This window comes from Danaus plexippus (genome assembly GCF_018135715.1).
Source record: "Danaus plexippus chromosome 29 unlocalized genomic scaffold, MEX_DaPlex mxdp_37, whole genome shotgun sequence".
Lineage (NCBI taxonomy): Eukaryota > Metazoa > Arthropoda > Insecta > Lepidoptera > Nymphalidae > Danaus > Danaus plexippus.
This window is the reverse complement of record NW_026869858.1, coordinates 1,055,833-1,075,254: the sequence shown is the minus strand read 5'-3', so window position 1 is coordinate 1,075,254 and position 19,422 is coordinate 1,055,833. Positions and strand designations below refer to the sequence as shown.

Here is a 19,422-nt window from a genome sequence, read left to right as displayed (position 1 = left end):
TAATTTTATATTTTAATACACACCATAAATACAACATACAAACCTGTTCTTCTAAACGTTGCGTTCGAGCCTTTGATGGGTTTCTCTTTGATCAGCCTTCGTATGAACGCATGGCTGACTCCACAGGTATAAACTTGTATATATTAATCACACGGCTTTGCTTACAGAATCTATATTCATATTTTACATAGATCAATAGAATTAGTACACAGAACCGAAGCCTTCAAAGAAAATTAAAATGAATAGTTGTTTTAATGTTATTAACAGAAAATATATAAAAGATATCTTCGTTTTCGTTTGTTTAACTTAGGGTTATATACTTATATATGTATATATCTTTATATTAACACTAGTTGTGTGTTAGTATGTATGTTTATGTAGTTAAATCTTTACATATAAGCAACAATCCTATATCCTTGCTCGTGAGATTTCTCAAGAAATTGTAGGTATTTATTTTATCAGTGGAAAGATTTTAATAATGTTATAATTTTTGTATTAAATAAATATATTTTTGTTACATTAGGTCATGCTAAGTGTATTATTTCAGTTGCAATGCCAGCTTTTAATACAAATTTATACGTATTTTTTTTCTTGAATAATACTTAACTCTCAGCATTCGTTTTCTAATATTTAAAAACATTAGAACAACATTTTTTGTTTATTTTAAAAATATATTCTACACACACGATATTGACAAAGTTTAAGGAATAAAATAAAATTAAACGAAATATCTCAATCATAAAACTTTTCTTACGTAATTATTAATTAAAGCATCCGAATTATTACAGAAACAAATAAAAAAATAAAAATAATATTATTTATATAATCGAAAATGTGAATCGAAGATCCAAAATATATCAGTTAGTTTTAATATTAATTCGCTTAATAATATTGTAATAAATATTACACAGATCAACAATTGTTATACGTTGTATGACCAGCGCATTCTCCACACACGGAATGCATGTAGGAAGATGGTAAAAGAATTACGTTTTCATTTAATCTCTTATACATCACTACACCCGTGGATTCCGAAAGGATTTTGGTTCCAACTTCCAAGATGGACCTGGAAAAATAACACGAATGAAGATTTTGTTGCCTTGCCAAATAATTATTCACGTTTAATAGGCGTTTGAGCTCTAGGTCCCCGTTAATAACAGTCATTCATTTAAATGAAACTAATATGTTTCGGATATACCACTTCACATCTCGTCAGCCAGTGATCAGTCTGCGGAACCGAAACATCTGGAGTATGTGGTTCTTAACAAAAGTAAAGCGCGCATAGTATACACGAAAAATATTAGTTTGATTTAAATGAATAAAACTCGCGAAAATCTTAGATTTTATTAACAAAGTCATTCATATACGCTGCATAAGTTCTGAATATCATAATCTAAGTATTTTTTATTTAATACAAGGTTATATATTAATTTATAATGTTAACTCTCATTAGTTTTCTATAGAAAGAACAAATATCTTATAAATCTTACAATGCTGATCACAATTTGTAAAACATCTTACTTATAATCTGTCACTTTAGAAGAATGTACGCTCGTCGCATTTTTGGACGGATAATCTCCGTCGTAGAGTTGGATACCGCCATCTTGTTTCCGGAGAATAACGAACCTATAGTTGATAATGAAAATATTTATTTGCATCGTTTCAATAGTTTTCCCTTATATTTCAGTAATAATATAGTTTTTGGTTATGACTAACAATTTTCCACATTTTCATCTAACTATATATTAAGTGATCAGCGTGGTCTGAACGCGGGTAAATTTTAAATAACGGAGGCAAGCAATATCATAAAAGGGAGAAAAATGTTTTTTTTTTGAAAACCAGACTTAAACAGGCTTCGTCGCTTACGAAGTCGGATATTAAACCTTATTAATGAATACTAGAAACTATTTAGGCGCTATTTTTGTTCTGATATATAAGCAGATGTTCAAAAAAATTATAATGACGAAACGTATAAGTATAATCCTAATTTTCTGCTTTTTAATTATAATGTGCTCTCTTCGTTTATTTAGTTAAGGCTTCAGAGGTTAAAATTAACTGAAATTCACTTATATTACAAACGGGTCTGCTGTACATAAAATTAGGCACCTTGGAGATACAGAGCAATCCGCAAGGACGAGGCTTTCCGAACACTGCAGGGGTTGCAGCTGTTCCACGGATCCGGACAACATCTGGACCGTCGACTCTTGAAGACGACATTCACCTGTAACATATGATCGACCAAGATATATTAGATTAATATATTAACGCCTTAGGATGTAATTGTAACTTTTCTTTTTTTTATTTCATGAACATTTTAAGTACTGTCTACTATTGATAGTCCTTTAAACGCAGAAGGTTGGCGGTCAATATAATGGTGTCGTAATCTGAGAATTTAACAACAAGAAAGTGTTTTTTTATTACTTGCCAGCATAAAATAGAGAAATTCACTATTTGGAAACAGATAGAGCATCTGTAAGTAAGCTGTAAAGATATTTACTTAATCTGCACGAGTTTAAGGACATAAGATAAAGAAGCAGGATTTAAAGAGTGGACCAAACTGACTGACGATTATTTAATCTAGAATAAAGTCGAAAACTTAATACACTATTAATAAAAAAAAACTATTTAAGTATGCCTATCAATATTAAACAATTAATTGTATAACAGATATATACATATTTTTAGCTCTATTTTTGGCATATGTCTGTTATATTTTTTTTGCGTCAATAAACCTTCATGACTATACTCACGGTATAACCCGAACCTCCTCATCAGTTGCATGGCGGTCCAGCTATCGAGCAGCCAGGACAGACCTCCCACGTACATCTCCACCTCCACGCCTCCATTCACACGTATTGATGCTATACCATCCTTTTCCTTTAACATTACAATGATGGAATTTTTACTTTGATTTTTTTTGGTAATAATGTTTACTATGGTTTTGTGGTCCAAACATGATATTCAGAAACATGCATGTGTTATAGGAATTGGTTTATGTTCTTGTATAAACTGCGAGGACTTTGAATTTAAATAAGACTTCGTCCTTCCACCAAACGCAGGTTCTGATTTAACGTATCTTAATGGATACTTATATTGTACCTTTAATCCAATCCAAAATCCAAATCCAAATGGCAAAAAAAATTGTTTTTTATTTAAAAAAAGATTTCGTACTTTTATTTTTGTCTTTAACATAATCATTTAGAAGTTTTGTATTGATCAGTGATGCGATAGTATTCGTGTGAGATACTTTCAAACACACTGATTGATGTGTTGATGTAGGACGAATTTTGTGTTTCAAAAACATTTTGGAAAATTATCAATATATTAAACGTATTTTTTTAATGCATCTGTACATCAAAAGCTTGCACAATTTACATTTAATTTGAGATGGTACAACTTTCCGCCCCTAGTTACTGATATGATCGCGTCGTATTACTCAAAATTAAAGTTTTCTATAACAACTAAAGAAGGCCATTCAAAAACTTTTAGTTACAATGTAGGACTATTTCAAGGTTGCTGTTTGTCTCCAATTGTATTTAATATTGTAATTAACATCTTAGTAGATAGATTAACCAGCAACGAGAAAAAATGGGGGTATCGGTTCAAGTTTAATAATAAATACACGGAATCCATTTTAGCCTTCGCTGACGATCTCGCAATACTGACACGTAACCCCAAACACTGTCAAGTACTATTAGATGAAGTGGATAGATTCTGTGAGTGGACCGATGGATTGAGGACAAAACCAAGTAAGTGTCACTGTCTGTGTCTCGGTAGGCGGAGTACAAGATACACCTCATACGATCCGGGATTATCGTTAGGCGGTCAATGCATTTCTACGGTTACAGAAAATGCACCATTTAAATTTCTCGGTCGGAAGATTGATAATATAGGTCGTACTCCATCTTTGGAAGGTATAGTAGATAGCTTTTTGAACGATCTCAACAAGGTAGATAGCCAACAGATCAGTAACGTTAAAAAAGCTTGGATCTACGATAATTATCTAACTTCACGTTTAAATTGGCCTTTCCTCGTTTATGATTTTAATAAAACCCTTTTGTCAAAGTTAGATGCAGGCGTCATAAAGATGTTGAAGTTGTGGCTCGGGCTCGCGCTAACGGCTGATTCATCGGCTTTATTTAGGGATCGCAATAGTTTTGGGATGAGTCTAAAAAGGCCATCGGAGCTCTATAAACACCTGAGAGTTTCCAAGAGGTACATCTTGGGGAAATCCCAGGATGACGTCGTTACATCGCTCCCAAAAGACAAAGATGCCCCAGAGCTGGAGTCAAGGCTTCAATTCCACAAGCAGTTTATGATAGGAGCGCAAAGTAACAGAGTAGGGTTAGGATCAAGTAGGAAGGTCCAAGATACGGATATATTGAAGTCTTTTATTCGACAAGACGAGAATGATAAATATAAGATCCATGCAATAAGTTTAGAAATGCAGAACGAGTGGTTAGACATAGGAGATTTTTGCATCCCATTAGCACTAAAATGGCGCACCTTAATCTATGATTGGTCGCCAGCATTGCTAAAATTCTATCTCAATGCGTTCCAGATGACTCTCCCAGATCAGAGTAATTTAGTAAGATGGGGTAAAGGTACCGAAAAGACTTGCTATATCTGTGGGAAGGCAGTTGGAACTGCTAGGCACTTGTTAGTGGGATGTAAGGTACTCCTCGATAGCGGTCAATACTCGCGTCGTCACGATAGGGTTTTGGAAATCATACGTGAAGCGGTTAGTCTTTCGGTAGCCAGAGCGCAAAAAGGAATAACCACAAACGAGCGATCAGTAGGTTTTGTGAGAGAGGGCATTAGGACTATAAAAACAAATGTCAAGCCTTACTCCATCCTTAAAGCGGCTACGGATTGGACTATAATGATGGATACGTGTGAAAAACAATACAAAATCCCCGAGGATATTTGTGCGTCGGCCTCCAGACCGGACATATTCATGTATTCGCGAATCTTAAAGCGCGTTGTGATGATAGAGCTTACGGTTCCTTGGGAAACCAACATCCCCAAAGACCATACCATCAAGGTCAACAAATATTACGAGCTCACAAACGAACTCACTCGAAATAGGTTCGTCGTTGATTTATACGCGGTAGAAGTGGGAGCGAGAGGTACTTCGAACGTACTTCGAAGGCATCCCTAGTAGGTTCTTTTCAAATATGGTTAGGTAGGGAGAGGAGCTTGGACAGTGGAGGTGAGCGTTTAACGCGCGTTAGTTAGGGGCCCCTTAAACCTACACCTGGGTCGCAAGTCCCAGGCACTGTTGAAGCTCCACTCCCTGCAACGCAATGGACCCGGCACCCGCACGGTGAATCCATTGAATGCTAAGAGGTTTCGTCTCGTCTCGTCCATTGATTTGCAAATATATATTTTTTTCTCAAATTCATTTCAAAATTGTCTTCTCCCTACGTTTATGAAACTAAAATATTGCATTAAAGTATAATTTAACTGAGAAGAAAAGGGATCTTGATTTTAATTTTTTTTTTTGCACATGAAATACAATTTGTCTTAAAAAAACTTGGTTTGCGAGGAGATCTAACGTAAACAACTTTACAAGTGACAGAAATATCTTTGGAAAGTCGTCTAAAAATATCTGACTGTTAAAACGCATTATATCTAATACTTAAAAAATAAAAATAGGAAGGGCTACTAGCGAATGCATAGCAAAGAAATCAATTGATGCAATTTACCTGTACAGATTACAGTAACTCGACTACAGATTCTGAAATTCTTAGGTACTTTATATTCTAGATATAAACAATACATTCATTTTCGACTTCTCACGTACCTTAATAACTGACGTAGTGTTAATTTTGTTCTTATCGAAGCTTCCCAATAGTTGAGCGACGGGCGTCTTGACACCGTAGCCCAAATTATGCAGCAAGTCAAAATTATGCAACTGTAAAATACATAATGAAGGAATATAATGGCTTCTTAATACAATAATAGTCCATACCGTATAATTCTTCAGGACTATGTTATTAAAACACATGACTATTACAGATGGCAAGGCTATTGCAGAAGAGTTCAATTTCTACTACGTAACTACGCTTAAAATACGTAAAGCCACTCAGATCTGTCTGAGAGATTCATAGAATAAATAGATCGTTTGTTACGATTTATATTTATGTAAAAATAAAATCCTATCGCAAATAATTGTGGCCTATCAGCTGTTACAAACGCGAAGTTATGAACAATCATATTTTTAATAGCAAAGTTATCTAAGATTTTTGCGTGTATACATTTAAATAAACTAAGTTTTTCGGATACTACTAAGTTTGCTGATATGACACCCTCATCTCGTCCGCCCGTGACCACGGTTGATGTAAAGGAACCGAAACGTCGGGCTTATGTAGATATAACATAGTAAAAAACGCGCAGTATCCGAAAAACTTAGTTTCATTTAAATGTGAAAGTGAAAATCTTAGATATCATTATACTTACATTCTCCCCCAAAATGTCGACTTCGACATATCTCTCGATGGTGCCTCTGTTGTTTTTCGGCGTTCCTTTGTAGTTCAACTGAAGTTTTGTCTCAATCGATTCATTAGGTCTTGTCTCATTGGGATTACACTGGTTGTATTCTTCTGATGTCTGATACAATATTTTAGATGTCCCATGGTAGGAAGATGGATGGATGGTGATGTCTTGGTCTGATGGGGCGTGGCTCGTGTCTTTTTGGGTATAACAAAGCTAGGGAATAAGGTATATTAAATTTTACATATACCGTTCGTAAAATTTTAGTTTTTTGAGTATATTCTATTAATAAAAGCTTGTTCAATCAATAAAAATGGATAAAGAGTCAAACTTATAATTGCAATTCATTAAAAAATATTAATCTCACTACAGTTATAATTTTAAGATAAGGGCACGACTACTCATTTACTTCTTAATTTACAAAGAAGAGAATTAACCAACCATGATATTAATTAATAAGAGTAATTTCTTGCCAAATTTTAGAATGGCAGTATAGGGAATATATATGTGTATTCAACTGTAACAGGCTCTCGAGGATTGTATATATTTTGTACACGCTGGTCCCAGACATTAAAACATCTTTGCTCTTCAAATTTCTCTCCAAGAAATGATCCGGTTCAGAACGATAGATACAAGTGAAAGTATATTGATAGTACAGTGATATGTTTAACAGTCTGCTAGGAGATCATCACACATTAAGTTGTATTTTAAATTTATAATATTACCTTCCAAAACTTCTTCTTCGGATCCAAGGAGTACGGCTGGTTGACGTATAAGAACCATTTGATAAAAAGATTCCTCCCCGCACTTTTAATTTTAGTATTTGAATCAATTTTTAAGTATATCTGTTTATTTGGATCATTTATACTGAAAATATATTAAAAATAACAATTAGATGTTCTTCCTCGATACAAGTGGAATTCAAATTATTTTGTGTTTTTTTTTTCTTAAAGATTTTTACTTAAAATTTTTCATTTTGTACTAATAAAATGGCAAAATGTAACGAATTTTCAATATTAAAAAAATATATATTCAATTAACACCTTTATTGTGGGTGCATTAAAGTAATGTAAAACACAAATTGAGTTAAAAATAAATATAAAACCGTAAAAAAAGCGTTAATGTTAGTTTACTAGATATGGCAGTTCCATGGAAAATATTCTGTCATACCTATAATACTTCAACATGAAGTCAAATTCCATCTCTATCTTATCCACTTTCTGGAACACAATGTCTCCTAACGTAAATTCCACGTGAACCATCTCGTCTTCCCCTCCCACTAGTCGGTTGGGAGGGATGATCACCCCACAAGAGGTTATGAACCGAGATATTGTATTGAGAATATGTTTGGTTGGAAATAGACTGGAACGAAATGCAATTTATCGTAAGAATTCGTTTGTTTCGCTAAATATTAGGCACACTGTTTAAATGAAAGAAAGCCTTTCTAAGGTTGTCAAAGTTAAGACACATTCATCTCGTCTGGCCGTGATCACGATGGCTGGAAAGGAATCAAAACATCCGGATTATGTAAATATAAAATAATAAAAAAACGCGTTGTACGATTCGAAAACCTTAGATTCATTTAAAAGAGTAAAGACGGAAACTTATATATCATTACACTTAGTTATTTAATATTTTATATAAAAAAGCACGTTTAGGAAATCGCCTAAATTTTGTCCGTAAGTATTTTGCATGTCGAATTACAGTAAGCCTTTAAGTAGGGTTAAAGTGTAGGGCTTTTGCACAATTAGGTTGAGCTCACATCAACTGACACATCCTCACACATTCGAGCTAGTGTTCAAATAATTAGGTGGCTTAATCAGTATTTGATTAATGAATGTGTTTACTGTGTATCCGCGCCCTAATACGTACATTAGAATACAAATACGTAGTTGGATATCTTGTAAGGTTTCGATTTCTCAACGAATTATAAAGCTAAGACTAAACCGGGTCTTTAGTCCCGTAATAAAAGATTTTCCAAATCAAAAAAAATTACAAATTTTGATAGACTACACTACACACGCATTGAAAGTTTTCACGAGCGAGTGTTCTAAACCTAAAATAATGTATATAACGTGCTAGTCACCTGAAAAAACCTTTTAGTACTTACTCGTAGCTCATGAACTTGGACATTATATATTTCTCAACCACCTCAGCACCTGAAGTCTTTCTCTCACAGTCAAAAAAGATGCCACTGTCATCCTGGGTGTGATTTATTCAGTTAATAAATTATATTTAACTTAAACCAAACGCTGACCTTACAAGATATGCATTTGTTTGATACAATTATGGCCAGCAGAGAAAAATAATTAAAAATTGCAAAAGTCATATGTAAGTAGCTCGTAATAGCCGGACTCGGCCAGTTATCAGCAGAAGATCACGATAAAGAAGCTAGTATGGCTTAGAACCAAGCCATAGTTGAAAAGTTTCATGTCCGTCACAAATAGATACAATTATAGCCATAAAAAAATCTTATTTCTTGGTCTCACAAACTTTTGATACCTGATATCCTAATAAAGAAGAATTGATTGACGTATTCGAGACATTCGTTGAACCTTACATCAGTAGTTATTCCACTGGAGACTGTGTACAGATCAGGCTGCCTGGCGTCCATGTGTACTTGGATCCAAGAGTGGATGGCGAAGCCGGCACGTTGAGCGAATGGGTTCAACCAGGTTAAACTGTGTACAGGTGGTAAATATATATACGTATCAACAATTTATTACGTCTTGAGTTTGTTGATTTTTACAAAAATAAAGCACGCGTAGTATATTCGAAAAATATATATAATATAACTCGCGAAATTCTTAGATCTCATTACCTTATATGAATATATACACGTATAATTAGTAGTTTGTCATGCTACACAGAAAAATTCTCTAGAATAATACAGCTGTTGATATACGTTGCTGTTACTGAATAAAGATAGCATTACAATAATACGGAAGATCCTAAGAAGGAACTGTTGTTGAGAATTGTGAAATGCTAGGAATTGTTGTTGAAAAATAATTGTATTTTTGACACTTACGCTATAGACTTAGCATATTGTTCCATGGTTACGTTAAATTTGATTGGTAGATGCGCTACCGCGGAACGCTGGACGCGTACTTCGTGTTCTGATTGCAGCAACGGCGCGATTGTTGATAGCGCTGTTGTTATAGTCGCTTGATGGCTGCAGAATTGTTGTCAATGGAGTGTTGTCATTGAAGTCATTATAGGGACAGTATTATTTTAATGTTATTTAAAATGGTGATAATATTACCGTATATGTAAATCGTTAACCCAATCCAGGGCGAGTCCACTGTCCGGGTTAGAGGTGAGGTTACCGCGGAGTGAAGTGAAGGTCACCACGGACGACTGAAGGCGGATGGGTGTGCCTTTATAACATACAAAATATTAAGAAAAACAAAATTGTCATTAGTATGAGCAAATATTATTCTGTGAGTTTGTGGATTTGTAGGTATAACTTCTTTTTGTTTTGGTTCCAAATTCCTATTTGTAATTATTTGAAAATTATCCAACACTAGGCTCTATTAATCAAAAGATGTTCTCTATCATTGTTTTCATAATATAAAAGTATTTATAAATTTAATTCCACTTGTAAACGAATTTATTAGTCTATGACTATAAAGATACTGTGCAGAAAGACAATTTAAGGCATAGTGTGAAGGTTTTTGTTTTCAGTAAATATTGTCATGACACATTTTCTTGTCTACCGAACCCTTTTTTATACTCTTTGCTCTGTGTCTTGATGCGTGTATTTATTGTTTATTTTCCTGTTATTAAGTTGTTATTTAAAATAGTTTATTCAGTTTGTTCCTTATTGGTTAAGTTTTGTTAAGTTCCTTTTTATTAACATAACTGAGAGTACAAGAACCTGTGGTTAGTCAGACCAGGGACACGCATCATGCTACGGCGCAAATAGTATACATAAAATATAAGAATATCTTAATTATCTCTGTAATTAAATTTTTCCTTACCTAAATCGCTGGGTACATTGACGTCTATCTGAATGGGATAGTATGCTATTTGCTGGTTTATGTGACTGCCGAACCTCAGGAACTCCGTGATCGATTTCGTCACTGTAAAGGCGAGATATGTTACGATATGAACGAATTTATAACGATAATAACTAAAGTTAATATTTAAAACCCAGAAATTTAATATAAACCCAGAAATTAAATCTACACGTTTTTTTAATTAATAGCTTAAAAATAAAGATTTCTAAGACTTTCGCCGTTATTCATTTAAATAAATATAATATTTCCGGATTACTTCGCGCTATTTTATTATATAAAAACTACATGCTCCCGACGCATACTTTGCAGCAACCGTGGTCACGGGCCAACGAGACGAGAATGCTTGAAAACCAGTTACAAGGCTGGTAACATAATCTAATTTTCATACCTAAAACCAAGAGGATAGATAAAATTCAATGTAGATAAATATTTTTTACTCACAGTCATATCCGTTCCAAGACTCGAACCTCGTCTGGTTGATGTGAGTTGCGTAGACTGTTTTGTCTTGGATTTTAATGACAACGTCTATGTGAACCTGGAACATAGTGTGATTTAAAGTTGATTAAAAAATACAGTTTTATTTTAAAGTATAATTAATTCAATACTGCGCAGTAAATTCTAGAATACTAGAAGTATTTATTTATTTTTATATATTTATTTACATAATCAAAAATCAAGTGACATGGGCTGAAAAATTTGTTAGTTAAATATGATTTCATAAACATATATATTACATATACATTATAAGTTTTAAATTATATGTAATTATAATTGACAATAACATCATTTAATTACAATTTAATTACAATCATTGTTTTTTTATTCGCTTTGATATCTATTCACTAGTTTGACATATTTACAGCTATTATGTTAATGCATTCGCAGTGCTCTCTCTATAAAAGAGATTTTCCGCGCATGGAATACTGTGAACTTTTTTCCCTTTTTGTTTGTTTGTATTTAACTTTACTTTAACAATATTTTAATGTAGGGCAGAAAATGAGGTTGGCAGAAAAAAAAAATATATATATATTAAATAGCCAGTCTTTCTAGTGAGCCACTAAGACTTAGGTAAAGCGCAATAATGAATGAAAGTATTGTCAAAGATCGTTAAATATAAAGTTATTATAACAACATTTGTCTTATTGGAATTTTCAACTACTAGAAACTACAACAAACAATAGATTTTCACTTTATACGGATCCGCAACCTGAACAAGACGGTTCAGTAATGAAGACAATTACTGTTCCAGGGAAATTCTGTATTCTTCGTTTCCCGCTTGACCTATGAATATTTCAATATTACCTATAAATTACGTACCGTAAGAAATATTACACAGTCTCGTTTCAGAAACTAAAAACGAGAGTTGTTTATAATCTAACACAATTAAATAAAGAATTTTAAAATGCATCAAACACGAGCACTATAATAAACATGATTAAATAGTGAGTAAATATGAGAAGAAGACAAAAAAATTACCTCTTCTGATGTCTTCAAATTTCGCACATTCAATCTTTCTAGGATTTTTAATAAATTATCCACTTTGAGATCACTCTGTTTCCACTTCCTCACTTTATCAAACTGCACTCCTTCAGCTATAATGTACACCTGAAAGGAATATAATTTAACGTAACTTTACCTACTACATAGCATACTTTTTTCAATGCGATAGTCAGGAAAATAACAAAATGCATAAGCATAAACTCTTCAAAATTTATTGTATGTGTTCTTTTTTGATAAAGTGGTTTTTAAGTAACTTTCGGCTAGACACGAGCTTTGAAAACGTCTTAAATAAAGTGTATACCAGAATACAGGTTCAGGTCTCCGAAATGTTATGTAGACAGGATTTTATTTCGCATCTTACTCCCACGTAACTTTACTTATATTTTATTAAAGATCACAACATTCTGAATATAAACCAATCTTTGAAATTTAAAGCCCTATTCATTTATGTAGCTCTAATAATTACCGAAGCCTGATAGGCCCGTCGTCCTCCAGTAGAAACGGAGAGCGCTGCAAGGGTTGGGGCAGGGTTTCCAACAGTCATCACCTGTACCCAGCCACTAAGCTCATCACCACTGACGATGTAGTTGTTGGTGCCCCACAGTGATGAGTCAGGGTTAACAACGTCCTTCGAGACGAAAGGAATGTAATCTGAACTGGAATTTTGCTCATAATTCAATGGCTGATAATTTTTTGACAAATAAACAGTTACATATAATGGTGACAAGTGAATAGATTTCAGGACAATAGTGTATATAGTAATACTCACATAGTTCTATACTTAGGGAATTTGTTGCTTTCAAGGCTCTTAACAGTTGAGTACCAGAACCTCTGGAGTTCAGGTCGGCTGGTGGACATCCAGTTGTGGAGGAAAAGAAAGTCGCTCTCTCTTATCCCCGAGCTGAGAATAGCGTGGAGAGCTGATATGCGTAGTTGGATGTGCTCGTTGTCGTCCATTAAGATTGGCAAAGAAGTTTCTAAGACCTGTAGAAATTTGAACTTTAGGAAATCTTTCTTGAATAATAATTTTATAATTCTGCAAAAGATACGATCAATATAAAAAAAGATTGCATATTGAATTGCAAAACCAGGAAGTTGAACAAGATAGTCTAAAACTCTGTTCTTTATAATATACATTACATTGTATCCTCTGGTATCCTGTCCGCAAGCCAGTGATGCCCACAATCTTTCATGTCTATTCCTAGTTTTGTCAGCGTATATCGTTCGTATGTAAGACTCTGATGTGTAACCCAAGCTACAAAGACCTTGGAGCCAAATAAGACGATCCAGATATTGAGGGCAGTCTGAAAAACAATTTTGAAATATTTTGATTAAACAACTATAATATTCTGTTATTTCTTTTGTACTTTTCGTTCTTATATTCGATGTATGATGGATCTGTATTTGGTGATGTTAAACATTATATTAACGACATTATTTTCTTCAGTATTCACTTCAAACATAATTAAACCGGAAGCAAAATAATATCTGAACTGTTATGATAGTGTACAACTAAATATATATCTGGGTATCACACCATTCACCGCTGTACATAATATTATTTTATATCTGCGTATTAATTATAATAATAACTCACCACTGTACATTCTAAAGTATTTGACTAAAATGCTGTCAAAATAGTCCTGTTTGACCTTCATCGCCTCCACGCAATGCGACACCATTATTGCAAATGACAGAATTCCAGCATGTCGTATCTCTTGAGGGAAGTCCAAACCCAACTTGCTGATAGTTTCCATGTCCTCAAGAAGTGCCTGGCTGTGATTCGCTATGTTAAACGGCAGCTTACGGATCAGTGAGAGAATTGTAGCATCTTCTATATTATCCTAATTCAGAATTCAATTATTATCATTTATATCTATTATACTAATTTTAGAAATAAAGTGCAAATAAGTCCGTCTTAACAATTGGTTTCCACGAACTGAACTCAATTCAATGTTTCATATAGGGCCTTTATATGGTAGAAACTACCTGAAGACTCTGTAGTTCAAGTCTTTATGTATTAGCCATGATTACCTTTTCCTTAACAACGAGATATTTTATAAATTTGGCGCAAGCATTGCTTCTTCCGTGTGGAATTACTTCTAGAAATATATTTCTTGCTGTCTCCAAGTCGTAACTAGTACCCAAGACCAGGTCTTCGAAGAGTTTGACTAGTGTTGTATATGAGAGTTTCGTTACTGTACTGTAAAATTTATGTAATATTTTAGACTGGGTTATATTTTTTTATTATTTTCTGCATATTTTTGAAGTCTTACTTTATCAGATCAATAAAATCCATGCTGTGTATAAGCGTCGCATCTTTAACTATGTTGTCAGCGTCTATGCCTTTGGTTGCTATTTTAAATAAAATCTGAAATTAAACGACTGTTTTATATGTTTTTCATACACATACCTCATCATTTTATTCTACGGATACCTCATAAGTTTTGTTCTTCAACTCGTCCTGAGATATAATTTTTATTCCGTTCGTAGGGTCATCGAAACCACCGGCTATGTATTGTATGCTGCTGACCTTGGCCCCTTCTAATACATATTTTTTTGCCGGCAAAGACGACTCCGAATCACGATAGAGGGATAGCCTGAAAGAAATTTAGATAAAAATTCGCTTCGTATATTTCATCATCATCATCATCATCAGCCTATCGGAGCCCGCTGCTGAGCAAAGGCCTCTTCTCACATGGAGAAGGTTAGAGCATTAATCGCCACGCTTGCTCAAGACGGGTTGGCGATTTCAATCTTGTAGTTTGAAATTATAAGACCAGGTTTCCTCACGATGTTTTCCTTCACCGTCCATCAGTTTTTAAACGTATATTAAACTAAAACTCGTATATTTAAACCACTCAAATTAATTCAAACATTCTGATTAGAAAAATCTTGACAATGTTATTACAATTGTTTGATGTGAATTTTATTTTATTACAATTTAATAACATAATTATTATCAACAATTAAAAAAAACTTATCAGATTATACTTCAGACGAAAATCTAAAGTAAAAAGTAATTGCGATTACTAATAAAATATGTTTTTTTTGGATATAAATCATAGAAGGTTATGTTGAATAGAGATATGTTAAAAATTAAGGTAACGTTACGCATTTTAATTAATAACACGTAAACTATCGGTTTATTACGATTGGTCGTGTTTTAAATTTTTTTTTTCTTAATTTATTCACTTAGAAATAAATTGATTGATTCAAAATATCTATATATTATATAAATATTTATTAAAGTGTTGATAATCTTAAAATCTTTATTTAATTATTGAAAATAAATAATATTATAATAATCCTACTCACTCAGTTGTAACTGTGAGCACATGCCCGTCCACTATGTACTCGAACAAACCCTTCATGTTCAAACAATTGAGGCCCTTTTCATCGAGATCGTACACTCGTTGCGAGGTCGCTATGTTCTCGGGCTGAAATATGTCATATAATATGGTCACTTATCACAAAACATTTCGTAATCAACGTAACGTAATATAACCTCAACGTTTCTTTTTATTATAACCTAAATAAGGCTGTGGCATAATATATGGAAAGCTAGTGAGGATGTGTGGATGTGTGTCGCTCTTTCACGAAAAAACTACTTGATCGATTATAATGAAACTTTACAGAAACATAGCTTAGACATAAGATTAAGATATAGGCTGTAATTCGTCCTGTAGTTCCTGCGGGATTACGACGTAACGTTTTTATTGTGTATGAAGGCGCATCACACACTGATGTCGCTGAAGGTTGATTGCCCTATGTATTGTTTTAACTCATTTTAAAACATTTCTCTCTGAATCCAATTCCAAAGTTCATGCGGACGAATTCACGGGCAAAACGTAGAATATAATATTTTAAATAATTAATTTAATTACTATTTACATTATACTACCAGATTAGCGAACCAAATAGACCAGTTGATTATGTTTAGTCATTCCTTTTTTAAGGTATTTTCAATTTAGTAATCCGTATCATTGGACTATTGGTGCCGAAGCAATATATCTTAATTATAAAATATTTCAATTATTAAAAAACATAGTTTTGAACGTTGAAATAAAAAAAAAATATTTTGCTCATCGTTACTTGGAACACTTGTAAAACTTTTCTTAAAAAAGTTTTTATTTACTTTAAAATTGGGTATTTCTTGAAAGAATATATTTTTTGTTAGACATTAATCTATTACGGTTTTTAAGCGCATTCGTTTACATTTAATTTCTTTTCCATATGACAATCCAGTCTATAAGATACTTGAATTATAATGTTAGAACAATTAACTTATAGTCATAACTTGATGCAATCCACAGGGTTACCATTAAGGACTGTGAGTATTGATTTTGATTTCATGTTAATTTTATAGAACATTCTTGATTGGTAGTAAAATTGGTAGCGAATGAATGCTGTACTATGACGTCACATGTCTTAAACAAAGTTGGGGGGATGCCGATTCGTCACACTGAAACTTTTTTATGTTTAAATTGAGTTATTATACAGAGTGTCATAAGGCAGACAGACCCTACACCCGCGCGGTGAATCCATGGAATACTGAGTTTCGTCTCAGGTTTCGTCTCTGTATCCCGTACCGTAATAACATACGAAGTGTTAAAAGCTTTTCATTCGTAAATCTTCACACATTTTAGTATAAGCGTAATGTGTGACGTTGCAAATTTTGGTTTCTCTCTCTCTACTTCTGATACATATTTAGTATACAAAATTTTGTTCTGGAAAATTGCTATCTGACATAAAAAATCATGGAAATAATTTTATTTTAAACATAATTCGGACAGCTGTAAAATTATATATACGTATATAATGAGATCTAAGATTTTCGTGAGTATTCATTTAAATTAAACTAATATATTCGGATTGCTACGTATTTTATTAGTTTTAAAAACTACATACACCCGACGTTCCGTGATCACGGGCGGACGAGATGTTAGTGTGTGTCTGTCGGTCATTCACTAATGATCAAAATATTAGTTCCACTTATATTACCACCATTATATATATTATATATTTACCACCCCCCTCCCGTAATCTCCACTCCACGGCACCGAGCTCCAACTGGTCTGCGAGGTCATGGACGCTTTCTGATAGGAGTTATACTTCTTGATAGTGTTCCCTTGCACGGAATACACCATAACACAACTCTCGTACAGGCACGGCTGGAAGGTATGAGACAATACTGAAGTAATGGAATTACAGACGAAAGAAAATGGAGTAAATCTCGTGTATAGAAGATTACTTTGCTGTAATTCTGAACATTATCCTACATTACAAGTATACTTTTAAGTTGAATATTTCAAATCACAAAAAAAAAAACTCGCATTCGAACACGTGACAAGAATACCTGTGACCATTACAGCGTTTATTACCTCTTCATTGGTATAAGAACCGGCGTCCTTTTTCAGCTGGAAATTGACGGATATCGCTCGCTTTATGTTCGTCACCCAAACTTTCTCGTGCGGCAAATGCTGGATTGCACTTATGAAACCGTTCTCCTGAAATTTTTGACATGAATCAGAGGTTTAGAATGACAAAAGTAGTTACTTTCATGTTTATTGAGTGACAAAATGGAATGTAAATAAAAAGTTTATTGCGGCCAAATAAAGATGTTTTAAGAAGTTTTCTAAAATTACCCACGTAATAACAGAACCAATTGTTAAATGTGGTGAATTCGTAGGATGCTGAGAAGTTTCGTCTCGTCTCGTCTATATATATTTTTTTTTTCTGACCTATACTTTTACCATAAGTTCGTAAGTCGAGTTTTTCTTTCTAAACCACCTACATAGTAACGTTCATACCATCGAAGACAAAGCGTGATAATGATAACTCGGTGATTTTTTTAACAGTAGTATGTTTGACTCAGGAAAAGCTGTGTAATGTTATAAGTGTGGAAAATATTACACTAAATTTAAAGTACACTAAACCGCTTTCAATAAACTATCATATATTATAGCAACTCTGTAGTATTTGTCATACAAATTCCAAGTTTTATGAAAAATGTTCCTGTCATTACTTTCCCTGTAATGTAATAAAATCCTACCTGATAAATAATTTTCCACGGCTCCTCCAATTCCCTGGCCGCTTCGGGGGTGTGATACGATGAAAAACCGGTGTTATAACTATACACAGACGTCTGGGAATATAAAAATATTACTAAATCAAGGTTAAATAAATATATATAATGAGATCACGGTACATGTAAAGGAACCGAAACTTCGGGACTAAATAGTTAAAAAAATCATTAAAAAAAAAATACGCTTAGCATCCGAAAAACTTATTTTCATTCAAATAAATACATGTAAAACTCTTAGATGCAAATGTACACATTGTAATCTTATTAAGTGTACAAATATAACTAGCAAAACATGTAAGCGTGAAAGTTAAACTACCTTCAAATCCTCAAGTTTAAATTGAACTGTGGCATAGTAATTATCGTCCACAAGTACAACTAGTCTGCCCTCCAAAGTCCAGTAAGAATTCCTATGGGCGACGCCCGTTGATATATTTGTTTTGACAACGTAATTGTACTGCTTCTGATCAGGGAAAAGCATTTGTATCCCCGTCGCCGAGGCCGGGGCGAGAACTGGAATAAAAAATAACTATTTACTTACATATTAAATAATATTAAATACATAATTTTATTGATGAACTTATTCTTGATTGATTTAATGAGGGAATTCAAAAATACCCTCTTAAACTCACCAGCAAACAGAAGTATACATCGATATATCATCTTCACTATCTGTAATATATTTCAATATTTTAAAGATCGACAAAAATGAGAATAAAAAAAATATCTTAACTCAGCTCTTTCAATGTTATGTACAAATAATATTATCACGAATGCACGAATCAGATTCTTTGCTGGATTCAGAACAGGAAATTCAATTTCACTGTCTAAAATCTCGAAAAGTAAGCTGTTGTAAAAACAACACCAGTTTTAATGACCGAGAATATTAATTGAAAGTATGCACTGGTATTTATGTAATATAATCCCGTTCGAAAATCTCAAATATTACGCATATCGGACGTTTTCTAACACAGCACAATTTAAATTAATTAATATATTTCCATATAATTCACTCACTCTATAATAATATTGTGATTAAATGCACAGTCTCCCATCAAGACGACGAAACAATGATTACGTCTTAATTGGCGCGGACGAAGCGAAGCGATGTATGCGTGAAAATATATTTTTCATGCAAATTTTATTTCTATTTTTTGTCTGTATAATTTATATTTCATGTTTCTGTACTTTTAATAATATTATTGTAATGCCTTCATTTAATATTTATTAAAGTCTAGCTGGACTTACAGGTTCGGAACTGTTGGGTGATGGTCTCGATTTTGTAATGAGAATCACCACACCTCAAAATATTCCTTTTATTGT

The 19,422-nt window shown here is 33.3% G+C and overlaps 1 protein-coding gene across 1 annotated transcript; it reads right to left on the bottom strand.

Annotated features, from left to right (window-relative positions):
- Positions 1 to 732: 732 nt before the first annotated feature.
- Positions 733 to 19,206, bottom strand: LOC116776777 (uncharacterized). Its single transcript, XM_061529139.1, has 29 exons — positions 19,117 to 19,206; positions 18,732 to 18,771; positions 18,419 to 18,612; positions 18,070 to 18,162; positions 17,399 to 17,524; positions 17,045 to 17,188; positions 15,333 to 15,454; positions 14,452 to 14,614; positions 14,291 to 14,385; positions 14,049 to 14,217; positions 13,612 to 13,858; positions 13,155 to 13,318; positions 12,784 to 12,998; positions 12,481 to 12,670; positions 11,991 to 12,119; positions 10,956 to 11,049; positions 10,476 to 10,577; positions 9,758 to 9,872; positions 9,524 to 9,667; positions 9,056 to 9,176; positions 8,606 to 8,697; positions 7,666 to 7,857; positions 7,221 to 7,362; positions 6,463 to 6,711; positions 5,807 to 5,917; positions 2,751 to 2,877; positions 2,107 to 2,221; positions 1,522 to 1,626; positions 733 to 1,066 (listed from the first exon to the last, which is right to left on the bottom strand). Exons 2-29 carry the CDS (start codon positions 18,760 to 18,762, stop codon positions 913 to 915), a joined length of 3,945 nt encoding a protein of 1,314 aa, XP_061385123.1. The 5' UTR covers positions 18,763 to 18,771; positions 19,117 to 19,206; the 3' UTR covers positions 733 to 912.
- Positions 19,207 to 19,422: the final 216 nt, after the last annotated feature.